The following is a 15,365-nucleotide window of genomic DNA, read 5'->3' as shown; positions in this document are numbered from 1 at the left end:
ACCATATCACTATAAAATTATCCCTATTTTTTCATTTTTATTACATAATTGTCATTACTTTTTATACTAATACACAAGAGCAAAAAATTCTTTTATCTATATTTTTTACCCACTATTAATATAATATTAATATTTTTTAAATCTCGTGTCCAATACAATTAAAACTATATTTATAAGACGGAGGAAGTACATTTTTCGTTCCAGTTAAATTATTTATATTATTGCAAAGACGCAAATTTAAGTAAAATATGATTAGTAAATAACTTAAAATATATTAGTAAAAATAATTATAAATTAAAATTAAAAATATTATAAATAGTAAAGAATATAAAATATAATTAAATTATACTAATTATATTTTTTTTATAAACAAATATATAAAAAATGAACAATTGATTGAGACACGGAGCTAATAATAATTAGATTATTTACTTTTATCACGTGCCTTGGAGTCTAGTCTGTCTAGGTTTATCAAATTACTAGCGAATCATGATTCTTAAAGATTATTTTGTCCACATATATTATTGCTATTATTATTATTATTATTATTAATCATTCACAAGAATTTGCAGGTACACACAATAAATATTTATTGTGTGTGAGGGTGATGAGGACAGTGCCACTGCCATGCAGGTGCTCAAGAATATTTATTTCTTGAATTAAATTCTTGTCATTTAAAAAAATTATATTAAATTAAGATGTGAATGCACGCTAAATTAATACTCCCTCCGTTCCACATAATTTATCCATATTTTATATTTTCGTTCGTCTCAAATAATTTGTTCTTTGTATTTTTGAAAATATAATTATGCACTTTAATCGCATTCTAAATTTTAAATTTAATAATTTTCTTAATTTTAATTAAACTATTTACTTATCTTAATCTTAATCTATAATTATTTTTACTAAATAATAATTATTTACACTAATATACTTCTTAATTATTTACTAATTATACTTTACCTAAATTCCTATGTCTACGGTAATACACTCATATTACATGGGACGGAGGGAGTAAGATAGGTAGGGTAGGGTCTATCTTTAGAGTTGAAGAGGATTCAGAAAGAAGATACACAGACCCCTACAAAAAAATACTCTCTCCGTCAAATATATCATGTCCACGTTGTCGTTTATGTCCATCCCATATACCATGTCACTTTCATTTTTTGGAAAATAATTACACATTTTAATCTCATTTTAAACTTTTTAATTGTTTTTTTTTAAAAAATTTAATTAAACTAATTAGTTATCTTAATCTTAATTTATAGTTATTTATATTATCGGATAATTATTTTCACTAATACATTCTTAATTATCTACTAATTATACCCCTCTTAAAATACCGTGTCTACAGTGTAGCAGACACGGTACGTGGGACGGAGAGAATAAAATATTTATAACAGAATTTCGTCCTTAAAGTTCATGTAGCTAACGTAATTTTATTTCTAATTTCATCTATAATGTTATTAGTAACGAAAAAAAAAAATTTAGAAAAAAAAAAAAATTGTTAGAAAAATAATTTTTTGTTGCGGTGGAAAGACAACAGACAAAGAATGAAAACATTTTAAACATTTGTTTTTGAAGATTCAGAAACGCAATCTAATCTAATCTTTGAACTAAACTAAAATACTGCTGACAAAAAGTGACAGAGAGAGAAAAAAAACATCATTACAAATTTTGACTAAAAACCTTCAAGTTTTCTTTCAGTTTCAGTGCTGCTGCTGCCAATTAATTATTGCTGTTTTATTATTCAGAGAAAGCCATGAGATGAGATATATCTGCCAACTAATAACAACAGTCGTTAAATTGATTGATTGATTGATAGATAGACAGATATTGAGATGAGATTGAGATCAAAGAATCTATCTCCATATATATTTATTTATTATAATAAAAATAAATAAAACAACGTAACTAGCTAGCTGGGACAGGCGAACGTAATTATCTCCTGTCCCGTCTCAAACACAGATACCAATAACAATTGTGTTATTTATCCATCTCAAATTCATGTTATTTTATACGTTTTTCGTCCCATTTTAAAGAGTCATCGGAGTTTGATACGAAATTAAAAAATACTAATGCGATTTGATTAATTAACTAAAATGTGTAAGAAATTTTAGCATTATTTTCGGGAATTTTATTTATTTTTTGTGCGTTGATCTTTGAAAATTAATTATCATATCAAAATGTATGTAGTACAAATTAAGAAAAAATTGCAAAAATATTTTTACTAGTGTTTTAGAATTCTAATAGAAGAATATTTGTACAAAATATTATACAAATATAGAAATATTTTTAATATTAAGTAAAATAACGCAAAAGGTAAATGCCACTGTTAAAAGATGGACAAAAGGAGTATTTTTATTTTTTTGAATTTATATCTAAAATAATTATATCTGTAATACTATATTCGTCCAACTCTAAAATCTTATTTACTATTGATATTTGAATATTAATTATTATATTAAAACATAATATAAATTAAGAAAAAATTACAAAAATACTTTAATTAGTGTTTTATAATACTAATAGAATAATATTTGTACAAAAATTTATAAATATAAAGATATTTTTAATACAAATATAATGATACAAAAAATAAATACGAGTCGAAGGCAGAAAATATTATATTTATAATTAAAATAAATATTAAAAATAATAAAATATTCTTAGTATCATTATGATATGATATGACTCTGCATTATTGTTGGGCACTGGAGGCACACACACTAGTGATCATCTGATGATCATTTATTCAACACATCGGATCTTTCTAAGAAAACGTTCTTTATAAATTTCAAATTTTTTTTTATTACATGTTAATATAATATTATTAATATTAAAAAACTTATGTGAGAAATAAATTAATGATGGATGTAATATTAAATTTTTTACTATTTTTAAAATTTTAATATTTAAATAAAAGAAAAGAAAAAACCGGTGTGATTGATGGGCAATGAATTGAATTGAATTAATGTCGATGGCAGAAAGGATGGATAAGAGCGAGAGAAAGTGACGAGACACACAAAAAGCACAGCACAGACAATGGCTTTTCTTCCTCAATCACTTTGCAATAATGATTTCTTCTTCGGCTATGGCTATGGCTATGGCTATGTGATGTATATATACAAACACAATATAGGTTAGCAGCAGCAGTAAGTCCTTCTTACCCCTCAGTTATTACACTACCACTACTCACTACTGCTGCTGTATTTAATTAATCATCTGGGATCAGTTTGGTTGGTCCCGCTGTAATAAAGTTCTACTCCATCATTTCTAAAACTACGGTCTTATTTGAATTGAACATCAAATTTAAAAAATATTAATATTATATTGATAAAAAATACGAGTAAAAGATTTTTTGATAGGATAAAAAGGAATGACATTTGTTTAATAATAATAAAAAGGTAGGAATAATTTTATGATGATACAGAGTATTTATGGAAATAAGAGTATTGTTTTGGAACAAACAAAAATGGTAAACAAAATTATTACATTGGGACGTATGGAGTATTATTTATTAATAATAATTAATGATTGTATTAGTAAAAATAATTATTATATAATAAAAATAATTGAAGATTAAGATCTAAGATAACTAAATAGTTTAATTAAAATTAAAAAAATTTTAAATTTTAAATTTTATAATAAGATTAAATTGTATAATTATATTTCTAAAAAAATAATGAACAAATTATGTAGAATTGAAGAAAATAGAAAATAAAAATAAATTACGTGGACAGAGAGAGTAATTGACTGCAGATATATATTCTTGTCCCTTTCAAATTAAACATGATTCATAAAATTAATCAATGGTCTATTTGTTTTGTAAAATAATTTAAAATATGTATCAATTGTCATGGGACAAAATAAATATTATATTAAATACTTTTTTTTTTTTACTTTCAAATTTCTAAAAATTCAAATATTTTTGTTTAAACGGAACCTAAATGTTGGATCGTTAATTCTGGGTGGGCAGATTTTGTCTAGCCAAAAACACTAAAAATAATACTCCCTCCGTCCAGCTAGAAAGTATACATGTTTATATTTTGGGACGTCCAATTACAAAGTAAACATTTCATTAAATACCTTACTTTTTTCCACAAATACCCCTAATTTACATCACATCATTACTTTTACATCAAAAAGCAAGGGCAAAATTGTCATTACACTACTTTTAACTACCCACTATAATTAAAATACTATTATTTCTTAAACACCGCGCCAAAAGTAATTGTATACATTTTTTTTAGACGGATGGAGTAATTAATAAATTATTAGTAATAGTGAAAGACTTTTATATCTTTGTACATTTCATTATAAATTTTTAATTATACTAACATAAATAATTGGAGAATCATTCATTTATTTTATCAATAATAATTAGTTATAATTACGAGATATAATTATTAATATGGAAGTATATTAATTGTATAATTTATTAATATTATATTATATACATATATAGTTTATTAATATCTATATGTTTATCATTTAATATTATTTCTTTTGTCTATATTAATACATAATTAATAATTATTCTGTTATGGACAGAATCTACCGGTTTCGCAGCGCCATGCATATTGGATATATGCAACCTACAAGGGTTGATTTGGATGAAAATATTTAAATGGTGGGTGAGACAAAGTAATTAGTATAGTGGTGGATTCATTTCTCATAAATATTTTGCATTGGCACGAGTTCAATCAACGCTGCTACTGCTGCAGGCCTCACTAATATTCAACCACAAATAAGATACAATATTAACTTTTGATAGAAAAATATATATATTTTTTTTATTTGGGTGATGTGAGGAGATAAAACGTGGGGTAGAGATTAAGTATAATTATTTGTTTTTTATTTCGAAAATATTGTAAGATATTTGAGATATATCAAAAAAAAGAAATATTGCAAGAGTTTGGAACAGAAGGAGTGTATTTGTCTAAAATTTTATATTTACAAAAAAATTAGACAAGTAAAGTAAAAGGAAGGAAGTGTATATAATTACGGCACTGTACATTCTTTTAATAAACCAAATTAGAAAGTAATGATGATGAAGCGTAGGTGCATGGCTCGACACAATTAATAGTGCCATCACCCTGCACCATTATTATTATTATTATTATTATTTATTTTTTTTAAGTATGCAATGGAATTAGAAATAATAATATTAATAATAATAATAATAATAATAATAATAATAATAATAATATTGATATAGGGATGAAGGATATGATTTTGTTAGATGATGATGATGATGATGATGATGATAGGCATGAGTGGAATGATTGCAATGATCCCAAAAAGCGTGACACTTACTGACCACTCTGCCCTCTCTACTTTTACATTAAATCCATTTATTTTTTTTTTAATCACCTTTAGGACCTTCTTCCGAAAAGCCAACCAGCCCACGCCTTTGTGTTGTGGGGACCACCCACCACCCACATATTATTACCATTATTATATTTTAATTTTATTTGACCCAATTTCTGTTATACACACTTTATTTTATATATATAATACTTTAGCAGCCCTAAATTTAGGTAGTCTTTGTTTGTAGTGTAAACCTGATTTGTTATTAGTATTTTTTCTACTGGACATTATCTTATCTCATTTTTTAAAAATGAAATTTAAAAAGGGTTCAAAAACATCCAGCCACACACACACACACACATATATATATATATTAGTAATGGGTGATGATATACATATACATAGTTGCTGTCTGATGTCTGACTTTTCTTCAGTTGATGAAAATTCTTTTTCCTTTTTGTTTTCTTGTATTTTAAAAAATAAAAATAAAAATACAAACAAAAACGACAAGTAGTGTCTCGTCTCGTCTCGTGCGCGTTGTTGTAATAATTAAATCAAATATTCATTCATGTCATGTCATGTGGTCACAACACACACCAGAAAGGTTTCTGTTGCTCCAAATTCGCTTTCTTTATAAAAAGTGTTTTTAAAGCTGACATGTGGTCATTTTTATTTATTTGTTTTGTTACTAATCCTATAATATATTGGTTTTTTTTATTAGTATAGATACTGTTGCCAAAAGAATATACGTAATAATAATATCACTAGAAAATAAACAGTGGTCTGATTTGATCAAATGTAAAAAGAATTGTCGGTAAAGAATAAATAATCAATCGATTGTGGTTAATAATAAATTTTATTTGTTTATATTTTCGCCTGTCTTGGAATTGTAAAAAAAAAAAAAAAAAAGAAGAGGTGATGAGTTGAGTTGTCTGCTTAATTAAGACATACGGTTGGAAGAATTAGGGTCAAATTTGGAGTTAACCCGACCAAACTTCCCACTCTCTTCACAAGTCCGTGCTTTTTTTTTCTTTTTAATTATATTATCCTCGTTTGAGTAATAATAAATAAAAAAAGAAGATTATTCTATTTTATTATTATTAATACAATACGTACAGGTGGCTTGGCTTAGCCACGAGCACATACAAAATAATATTGTTTTATACGTATAGTTGTGACAGATTTATATCTATTTTTTTTGTGGATGGCTTTTAATAAAATTGAAGGTAAAAATTAATGGTTAGGACGGCTGCCACCAACAAATGTTTCCACGCGATCCATTTCAATTACTGCCATTTAACATTTTGGTCAACATGAAATGCCCCCAAATAATAATAATAATAATAATAATAATAATAATAATAATAATAATAATAATAATAAAATGATTTGGAATTATGCAATGAAATGTTGAGACAGGACAAAAGAAAGAGGAGTGTGGTGTGAAATAGATTTATTGGATGATGATCAATAATTAATAAGATTCTGTTACCTATATATTTCAGAATTTTTATGTAATTTCTCTTTAAGATATATCATATTCTAAGTTTCATTTTATCTTCAAAATATAAAATTCAACAAACAATAATACAACATAAAAGAATCAACCGGTTTTCTATTCAAAATTTTATTACTCTTTAACTTTAAAATTCTTTTTAAAAATATAGTATATCGAAACAATTTAAGCAGTTAAGCCTTGTCTTGTGGTGGCTAATTTTCATATTTGGGCGAATCAATTATCTTTTCTTCAATATTCTCATATCTCCTCTTTCTAACATGCATCAAATGTGAATTAATTATTAAAGTATAAATATTAAACATGTATAAAGTTTGTCCACCCAATCTATTGTTCCGTAGCACGATTTTCTATAAAATATCACAAAAAGATAAATATATATACATATACTATTAGGGTCTTATAATACTAATATAAAATATTTGTACAAAATTTTTTTACAAATATAAATATATTTTTAATGTTAAGTACATTAGTTAATGCAAAACTTAAATGTGACTTTTAGAGGCGGATAGATAGAGGGAATATTATTTTTTATACTATCAACACAAATTTTCATACTAAATATAAAAAAGGCATTAATAAAAAACACAAAGTGAAAGCCCATCAAGTTTTACAATTTTCCTTTTAAAATGATGTTTGGATTTTTTATTTTTCGTTTTTAATGAGGCTGATGATTTTATTGAAAGTAAAAAAATAGTATATATATATATATTCAAGAGATGTCGAATCTAAATAATAAAAAATTACATCCAAACCTAAATAATCACGGTTTATATGAGAAATTAATTGGTAAATGGAATGGAATGGAATTACCAATAATAATAACAACGAGAGCCGCCTAGCTAATTGAATTCTAGAGCTGCCGCCAAACCTATAAATTATGGGTCCATATATATATATATATATATAGCTTTTTGAGATGTTAAAATTTTCAAATATAATATTAATAAATAATGCTAAAATATATATATAATACGGAATAACTTCAAATTTTTTAAGAAATATATATAGTTGTTGTACTACTTACATTATAAATAAAAAGTTCATAAATTTAATTAATTAATAAATTAACAAATAATTCGTTTAATTTGAAACTTAATAATGATATGGAAATGTAAAATAAAATAAATCAAAGTTGGATCAATAATTATATATACATGTATGTATGTATTTGTGTGTGGGGGTGAGCAGTAGAGCTAGAGCTAGAGCATAGCTCAGCAGTGCATTATTGAAGTGGAGATATGATTAGTGGTCTCCTTTATTGACAAAAGCATGGATTATTGTAATAATATCCCAAGAAAACAGATACTAATAAATAATAATAATAATAATAAATATAGATGATTGCACGAAATCAATCACCTGTGTCTCCATGTCCATCTGTATGTATATATAGTGTATGCATGTATGTATGTATATATATATTTATTGGAATCACGTGCGTTGTTTGTCAACCCTGAATTCCATCCCCTATTAACTAAATTTAATTCTACACCACTCGGGTCTTATTTATTTTTAAAAGTATTTCATATTATAATTCTTTTATTTTATTTTTTAAAAAGTAATTTTTTCAATGCAACGCTGTGCTATATATAATTTGGTCCCTTCCCTTCATTTGTTTTTAAATTGCGATTCTTCCTCTCATCTCCTCAGGTTCACCTTCAACAATCTCTCTCTCTCTCTCTCTCTCTCTCTCTCTCTACTGGTTTTTTGGTTTTGGGTTGCGATTTTCTGCAAACGGATAATTAATTCCTTCCTTCATTCTATGGAGTTAGCTTTGAGCCTGGGTGATACCCCAAAACCTTTTCCCTTTCTCGAAAAATCTCCGACCATGATTTTAGGGAAAGATTTAGGGTTTTGCATGGCAGCCGCCGCCGCCGGTGATGTTGGTGACGATAACAATGGCGCCGGGATCGCCGCCACTAGCAGTAAGGACGCCGACGCCCGAGGAAAAGCTTCTTCCTCAACTCCGCCGCTCCAGCTTGAGCTTCTCCCTTTCTCTCCGGTTCACAAAACGAACCAACAGTCGTCTTGCCCTTCTCTCAACAAGATTCCTTTCCCATGGCTCCATCACAACTGTAATCATCATATCTCCTTATTTTTTGGGGATTTTCATTTTTAATTTCAATTTCAATTTCATGAGCTGATTAAAGTAGGTTTCCTGATTTCGTTTGCAGCAGATTCAGGGCTAGGGTTTGAGCTCAACCGGAGAAGTGATAATAACGACGGCGGTGATGATCAGGCGGCGGCAACGGCGATGAATTCATCGTCTCCAAACAGCGCAGTTTCTCCCCCTCCCCCATTTCTGGTGGACTTTTCCATGTTCAGATCAGGGAAAAGAGATTCGGAGCAGATGGAGGGCAGCGAGGCAGACAGAGGGACATCTTCAAGGGGCAGCGACGACGAAGAGAATGGAAACTCCAGAAAGAAACTCCGGCTAAGCAAAGACCAGTCCGCCTTTCTTGAAGAGAGCTTCAAAGAACACAACACCCTTAATCCTGTTAGTAATCCTGCCTTTCTTATTTCTTCTTCATCCATCCATTTTCGTAATCTACACTACACTCGCTGATCCGCCATTACTTTTCATCTTCTTAATGTTAATTGCAGAAGCAGAAGCTTGCTCTTGCTAAGCAGTTGAATCTTCGTCCTCGCCAAGTTGAAGTGTGGTTCCAAAACAGAAGAGCGAGGTAGGTACAGTTTTCAAGACATACATATGGACGACATTAATTTTTTTCTTTCTTTCCCGGATTGATTTTGAATTCTCCTTCATTCATTATTATTATTCCTGTATTCAATAACCAAAAGCAAGAAAGCTCTGCGCTAGCTGTAATAAGCATTAAGCAGCCTCCCTTGATTGTCGTGCAAGATTAATTTCAATTGGGGTGAGCATTAATTATTTGTATTGCAATGGCAATGGCAATGGCAGGACGAAATTGAAGCAGACAGAGGTAGACTGTGAGTATTTAAAGAGGTGCTGCGAGACGTTGACAGAAGAGAACCGGAGATTGCAGAAGGAGCTCCAGGAGTTGAGGGCCCTCAAGGCTTCTCAGCCCTTTTATATGCAGCTTCCGGCCACCACCCTCACCATGTGCCCTTCCTGCGAGAGGGTTGCCACCACCGCCACCGCCGCCGGAAACATTAACAATAAGTCTTCTAATCCTAAACCCCTTTCGCTCTCTGCAAATAATAACAATAAGAATGAATGAATGAATGATGATTAATTAATTGATTTTAATTAGCTACCTAGGTGTCTTTGCTCCAATTTTTTTTGGGATCATTGTATGTATACACAAGCACAGATGGGATGGGATTGGATCCTAATGAACTATCTCATCTAGCTGATGATAAATTAATTGTTACTTGATTTGTAATTGTAATTGTAATGGGGTGGGCTATTGCATATTCATATTATCTTGTTGAGAAGGGATGGATGCTTCTTGGAAAAGCATTCATCCAACAATCATACTTAGTTTGACAATATTGTAGTGTTTGAGCAGTTAAACAAAAGTATACATGTTTATTTTTCTTGTTCTTGTTCTTGAGAATTGAATTTCTCGACCCAATCAAATCAATGATTAGTATTTCTTTTGTGTAATGTAAATGACAGTCAATTTAATACAGCAATTGTGGCGGAGGAGACTTTTAGTTGGTTAGTGAAATCATAAATTGAAGCTAATCATTGTTTTGTTGCCCAAACAATGATGATATTCTAGAAATCGCCAAATAATCATCATAATGGGAAATTAATTAGTAAAAATTTCATGTGCAGTTGAGATGATCAATGCCCTCAAAATTCAATTCTTTCTATATGTATGTATAAACGTGAAAGTTGTAGTATTATTTTGACTGGACATTATATGATTTCATTGACAGACGAGACCATTGCGAATACAGTATTGAATTAATTATATTAATAACACATTTTTGCATATGTGTTGGGCCTGAATTGGTAGGCTGTGTGTGACACATGCCGGAATGAATGATCGTACGAGAAATTTGACTCAAAGTTTGAATTAGTAGATGACACATTTGTGCCTAGTTTAATTTTCTTCTATCATACCCAATTAAATTATGTTTATCAGTGTATCTTATTGGGAAGGTGACATTGCGTGTGTGTGTGTGTATATATATGTATGTAGATAATATTAAGTATGAGTGGTAGATAATAAGATAATTTTGAAAAAAGATTTGATAGGAAATGTATGAGAAAAGTATAACACGAGCAGCTAATAAATCGTTGGTTTATATATAAATAAATAGATACTATTTGGCGGCTGGAGGCTGAATTAATTAGCATATGTATATAGTTCCAAACTGAAAATAAAATATAATTGCAACATGAGACATATATAAATATTCTATCTTTATTTCAGCATCTGTGCACTGACGGAACCAATTTTTCTAATAATAAAAAGATACATCATCTTCCATTGATTTTCAGAAGCTTTCATATTTCAAAATTTATTAATTCCAATCACTTTCAATCTTACAAAATCGAGGACCATCTACTTATAAAAATATACTATTATCATATCCTTGAAGGCTTCATTTTCAATTCATCCTAAATATCCAATAAATTAAGATATTACAGAGTTAAACTTTATTAATAATAATATGAATATGAAGCACTGCTGCACTCTGCAACGTAACTTCCGCACCCCCACCCCAACCCCAACCCCACATATATATATATACACACACACACATATGTGGGGATTGTTCATGTGGAGCATGTTAAAGGTGTGCACTCTAAAATTTAATACGCTTTAATTGTGAATGTAATTTTATGTTTTAAAAATCAATGATAATACGTATTGTATTCTTGTATTCTTGTATTGCTTTTTGTATGTGTTTGGTGTGCTGTCATGTCACCGCCAAATTGAAACTATCAACTTTGTTTAGAATCATCAAATCATCATCATTGAATCCTATGATGCTGATATACCTGTCCGAGTGATCTGAGCAGGAGCTAGCTGCGCGTAGAGGATCTCATTCCAGGCGTCCGGCAGACACCAATGGCTGCAGTCCTCCGGCTCACCGATCGACTTCCGATTCCGGTAGCCGGAGGGATGCCCGTCCTTGCGTTACTCCGTCATCCCCGTCAGGTACCCCACGGGGGTCTTCATCCTCCGCAGCACGCCCTCCGCCACCCCCATCATCGCCGGGTACCGCGCCAGATCCTCTTTCTTCTTCACCGGCTCCGTCTCCCCCGCCGCCGAGTACCCGCCGAAGAAGACGGCCGTCGAGCAAGTGTTCACGTTGGCGTCCACCCATCTCCCCCACGTCGTCAGACCCCTCCGGAAGGCCTCCAGAACATTGAGGTGGCGGTGCACGTGGCCCCCCTCCCCTCCTGGTACTAATCCTTCCCCGCCGACGTCTTGTCGTGGGTCCACCAGTTGCCTGTGTTGAACATGTTCCCGACCGCGTCTTTGCATCTCTCTGCGTCTCTTCGCATCGTGTCCAGCCGGAGCGTTTCCTTCTTCTCCCGGAATATTCCCATTCCTGAACCAGGAATGGCGCCACGAAGAACTCCACCGTGCTGTTATACTCCTAAACCAATTAAATTCAATTCAATTCATTAATTCAAGACATATATATATACATACATACATACATACATACCTGAAAGACAAATGAGAAAGAAGCTGCAGTAGCAGCAGCTTGGGATCGGAAGTTTCGGCGGCCGGATTGCTCGAAAGCTTTGTTGGGATCTTGGAGGGAGTTCTTGAGGATGCAAACGAGGGATTCCCACATGTTTCGATTCAGGGAATCGCTGACAAAGACGAGCCTCTTCCCTCTCAATAGCTCCAGCATTCGCTTGCCATCCATCCTGGAATTGATTAATTAATGAGATGGATGATGATGATGATATCTAATATGAATGAAGGAATGAACCTGGGGAGGGTGCAGGCAGAGGCAATGGGCTTCCATCTGAGTTTGTAGTAAGCATGATCAGAAGCAATTGAACTGGTCATCGATGAGGGTGTAAGAACCTGCAGGCTTGTAGAGCGGGTACGATGACGACTCATCCCTAACCCATTCCCCCTCGGCCTCGAACATGTCACACCCCTTCATCAGGTTCGGATCTGAAGAGCCCGGTTTCGAATGATTATTAGTATACGGCTGCAAGACTGCTGCTGCTGATTTACGAGAATGGTGAGTAATATTGTTGTGATCCCGACGATGCAGTAGTACTACTCTTGGACTACTGGGAGGAGGAGAAGTAGACGCAGACATGGAAGGGGTGTTGGAGAAATAAGAGCGGTGGGTGAAGAAGCAAGGAGAAAAGTAGAGGTGAAGGTGAAGGCTAGGAAGACGATGAGGAAGTAGGGGAGATTAGCAACTAGTGTTCTCCGGCTAATCAATGATCTGTGGGTTGACGCCTGACGGTGATGAGACTGAGATTGTGATGAAGTTAGCAGCGCCGCCGCCATGAATGCCCATCTTTCAGCTTTGCTTAATTAAGCAAGTAATTAATTCTTCATCACTCACTTATTATCTGATCGATAGTGGCGATGGAGAAAGGAGAGTTTGGAGTGGTGCAGAATCGAGTCGCTTGGTCTCTCCTACTTCAAATTCAATCAATAGAACCAATGAATATGATCAGATCAGATATATGGATGGATGGATGGATCCTGAAATTAATATCACAACAGATATACGAATCAAATCCCATGGGCAGTGGGGCAGTCGCAGTCCTACTTAACTACTACGTGTTTGTTTTGGTTTCTATAGGAAAATAAAGTTCACAGGTAATAAAATATCTACGTGAATAACGTAAATGCTATTTTGGGTCTAACAGGGAAGAAGTTGCCGCGGTGACGGTGATGTATACGGACCGGACCGGGTCGACACCATAATTAATAATTATGTGTTGTTACGTTGGATAAAAAAATGTTCACGTGTATTTATTACGATCTTAGCGCATGATGGATGCTGAGCGTGCGTGTGTATCCATTATTATTATATTATTTTTTAATAAAAGTACATTTTAAAAGATAGTATATAATGAGGGTGGGGAAATGAATTATTTTAGATATTAGTTCAAAAATTAAATTTTAAAAGACAAACGAACTAATTATTGTCACTAATAAAATAAAAAAAATTCGATATGAGGAGGCAACCATAAACCCTAAACCCTACTAGTCTGTAAAGAACATTTTACATTACATAAATGGAGTTTTAATATCCCACAACCACCACAATCAGCCATTTCTCCCTCCCAATACATGAGCAAAGAAACCTTCTTAACAAGCAAGCAACCATAGCATGGACATCAGTTGGCTTACAATGGCATTTACTTCACTCCATTGATTCTACTTTGAAGAATCAAACTGCTCGCTAAAAGAAACTAAAGAAGATAGTATACAAAATGCAGCAGCTTGACCTGTGGCTGATGCCGCCAAGATCATCTTTCTGGATAACCCCCTCGTCGATTCGTGACTGGAAAACTGCTCCCGAAACCACCAATTCAATGGCCACCGTGTTCATGTTGATGTTCAGATGATATATAAATATATCCAATTGAAACTGAGACGCAGGCGACGCTAACCTTCAAATTAAGGTTAAATTGTGTGGAACAATGTTCTCCTTGACCAGAGCAACAGCACAACCACCCCATCCATTTCCTGTAAGCCTTGCTCCCAGAGCACCATTGTCATGGCAAACCTCTCTACAAGCTCTTCCAATTCAGGACAGCTGATTATAAAGGCAAGTCACACAAAGGATCAGATTAATAAGACCAGGTATACAGAAAAAAAAGTTTTTTTAAACTTTCTACCCTGTAATTCATCGAGTGTGTCATGGATTCGCACCTGCACTCGTACAAGACACTGCAGCCGTAGTGGCTGTCATTCATCAGGTCCCCTATCTTTTTCAGCTTCTCTTCTTGTTTAGGTGCGAAGCCAAATGGATGGATCAAAATCAATCACATACAGAGATACATTAACTGATTACTAGAGTAAGAAATGCTACCTGTCCTGTAATGATGTTCCATTGCATTTCATCACTTACCACCAAAACATACACTTACAAACAACACTCAGATGGATAAAATCGAAATAGTGCAGGAAGGCCGACCGGCCAGGTTAATAATCAATGAAATCAGATAGATAGATAAACAGATCATGGAACACACCACAAGCAATAACACTCCATTCAAATCATGAAACAACTCCGAATCAATCAAAGAGAACAAACAAACAAGAACAGTAGTAGTAGGGTGACTAACCTGTCTTCCTCAGGCACGTCTTTGTGTGTCAGCTTCACAGTAGTAATTCCAGGTTCAACCTCATCAAAAGCATACACACATACATAAGCATCAACAAACATCCCCACACACACAGAGCTTATAATTCTAAGCTATCCAAAGCTTGGCGCCCTCGCCCATCCTTGCCATTCTTGTCTCTTGATATGGTGTGGGTGAGCGCAGTTTTCAATTGGACAGAATTCAGTGCGTGGGGTTCAAAAAAGAAGAAGAGGGCTGGTTGGCTGGTTCGGTGCAGATTGTTTTTGTGGAAGGAAAGGAAAGGAA

At 32.5% G+C, this 15,365-nt stretch overlaps 1 protein-coding gene and 1 pseudogene across 3 annotated transcripts; one reads left to right on the top strand and one right to left on the bottom strand.

Moving 5' to 3' along the window:
• Window positions 1-8,452: 8,452 nt before the first annotated feature.
• LOC127256732 (homeobox-leucine zipper protein HOX11) lies at window positions 8,453-10,592 on the top strand. Of its 3 annotated transcripts, none has more exons than XM_051282881.1 (4): window positions 8,453-8,910; window positions 9,013-9,332; window positions 9,440-9,519; window positions 9,759-10,592. In XM_051282881.1, the coding sequence occupies exons 1-4, from the start codon at window positions 8,598-8,600 to the stop codon at window positions 10,036-10,038; spliced, it is 993 nt and encodes a 330-aa protein (XP_051138838.1). In that variant the 5' UTR covers window positions 8,453-8,597; the 3' UTR covers window positions 10,039-10,592. The 3 variants fall into 3 exon arrangements, with proteins under 3 accessions (XP_051138838.1, XP_051138836.1, XP_051138837.1); XM_051282879.1 differs by having other exon boundaries at window positions 8,989-9,332; XM_051282880.1 differs by having other exon boundaries at window positions 8,454-8,910; window positions 9,010-9,332.
• A 733-nt stretch (window positions 10,593-11,325) lies between these two features.
• LOC127256731 (protein trichome birefringence-like) lies at window positions 11,326-13,533 on the bottom strand (annotated as a pseudogene).
• Window positions 13,534-15,365: the final 1,832 nt, after the last annotated feature.

The sequence above is a fragment of the Andrographis paniculata genome, unplaced genomic scaffold (assembly GCF_009805555.1).
Source record: "Andrographis paniculata isolate CXL003 unplaced genomic scaffold, ASM980555v1 Contig56END, whole genome shotgun sequence".
Taxonomy (NCBI): Eukaryota; Viridiplantae; Streptophyta; class Magnoliopsida; order Lamiales; family Acanthaceae; genus Andrographis; species Andrographis paniculata.
The sequence above is the reverse complement of the archived record's forward strand: the minus strand, read 5'-3'. Positions and strand labels throughout refer to the sequence as shown.

Bases quoted from the DNA above. Each gene is read 5' to 3' on its own strand.
- LOC127256732 (XM_051282879.1), top strand. From the start codon at position 8,598: ATGGAGTTAGCTTTGAGCCTGGGTGATACCCCAAAACCTTTTCCCTTT. The intron at 8,911-8,988 runs GTAATCATCATA...TGATTAAAGTAG, and splicing joins CCCATGGCTCCATCACAACT to GTTTCCTGATTTCGTTTGCA. The intron at 9,333-9,439 runs GTTAGTAATCCT...TGTTAATTGCAG, and splicing joins AACACAACACCCTTAATCCT to AAGCAGAAGCTTGCTCTTGC.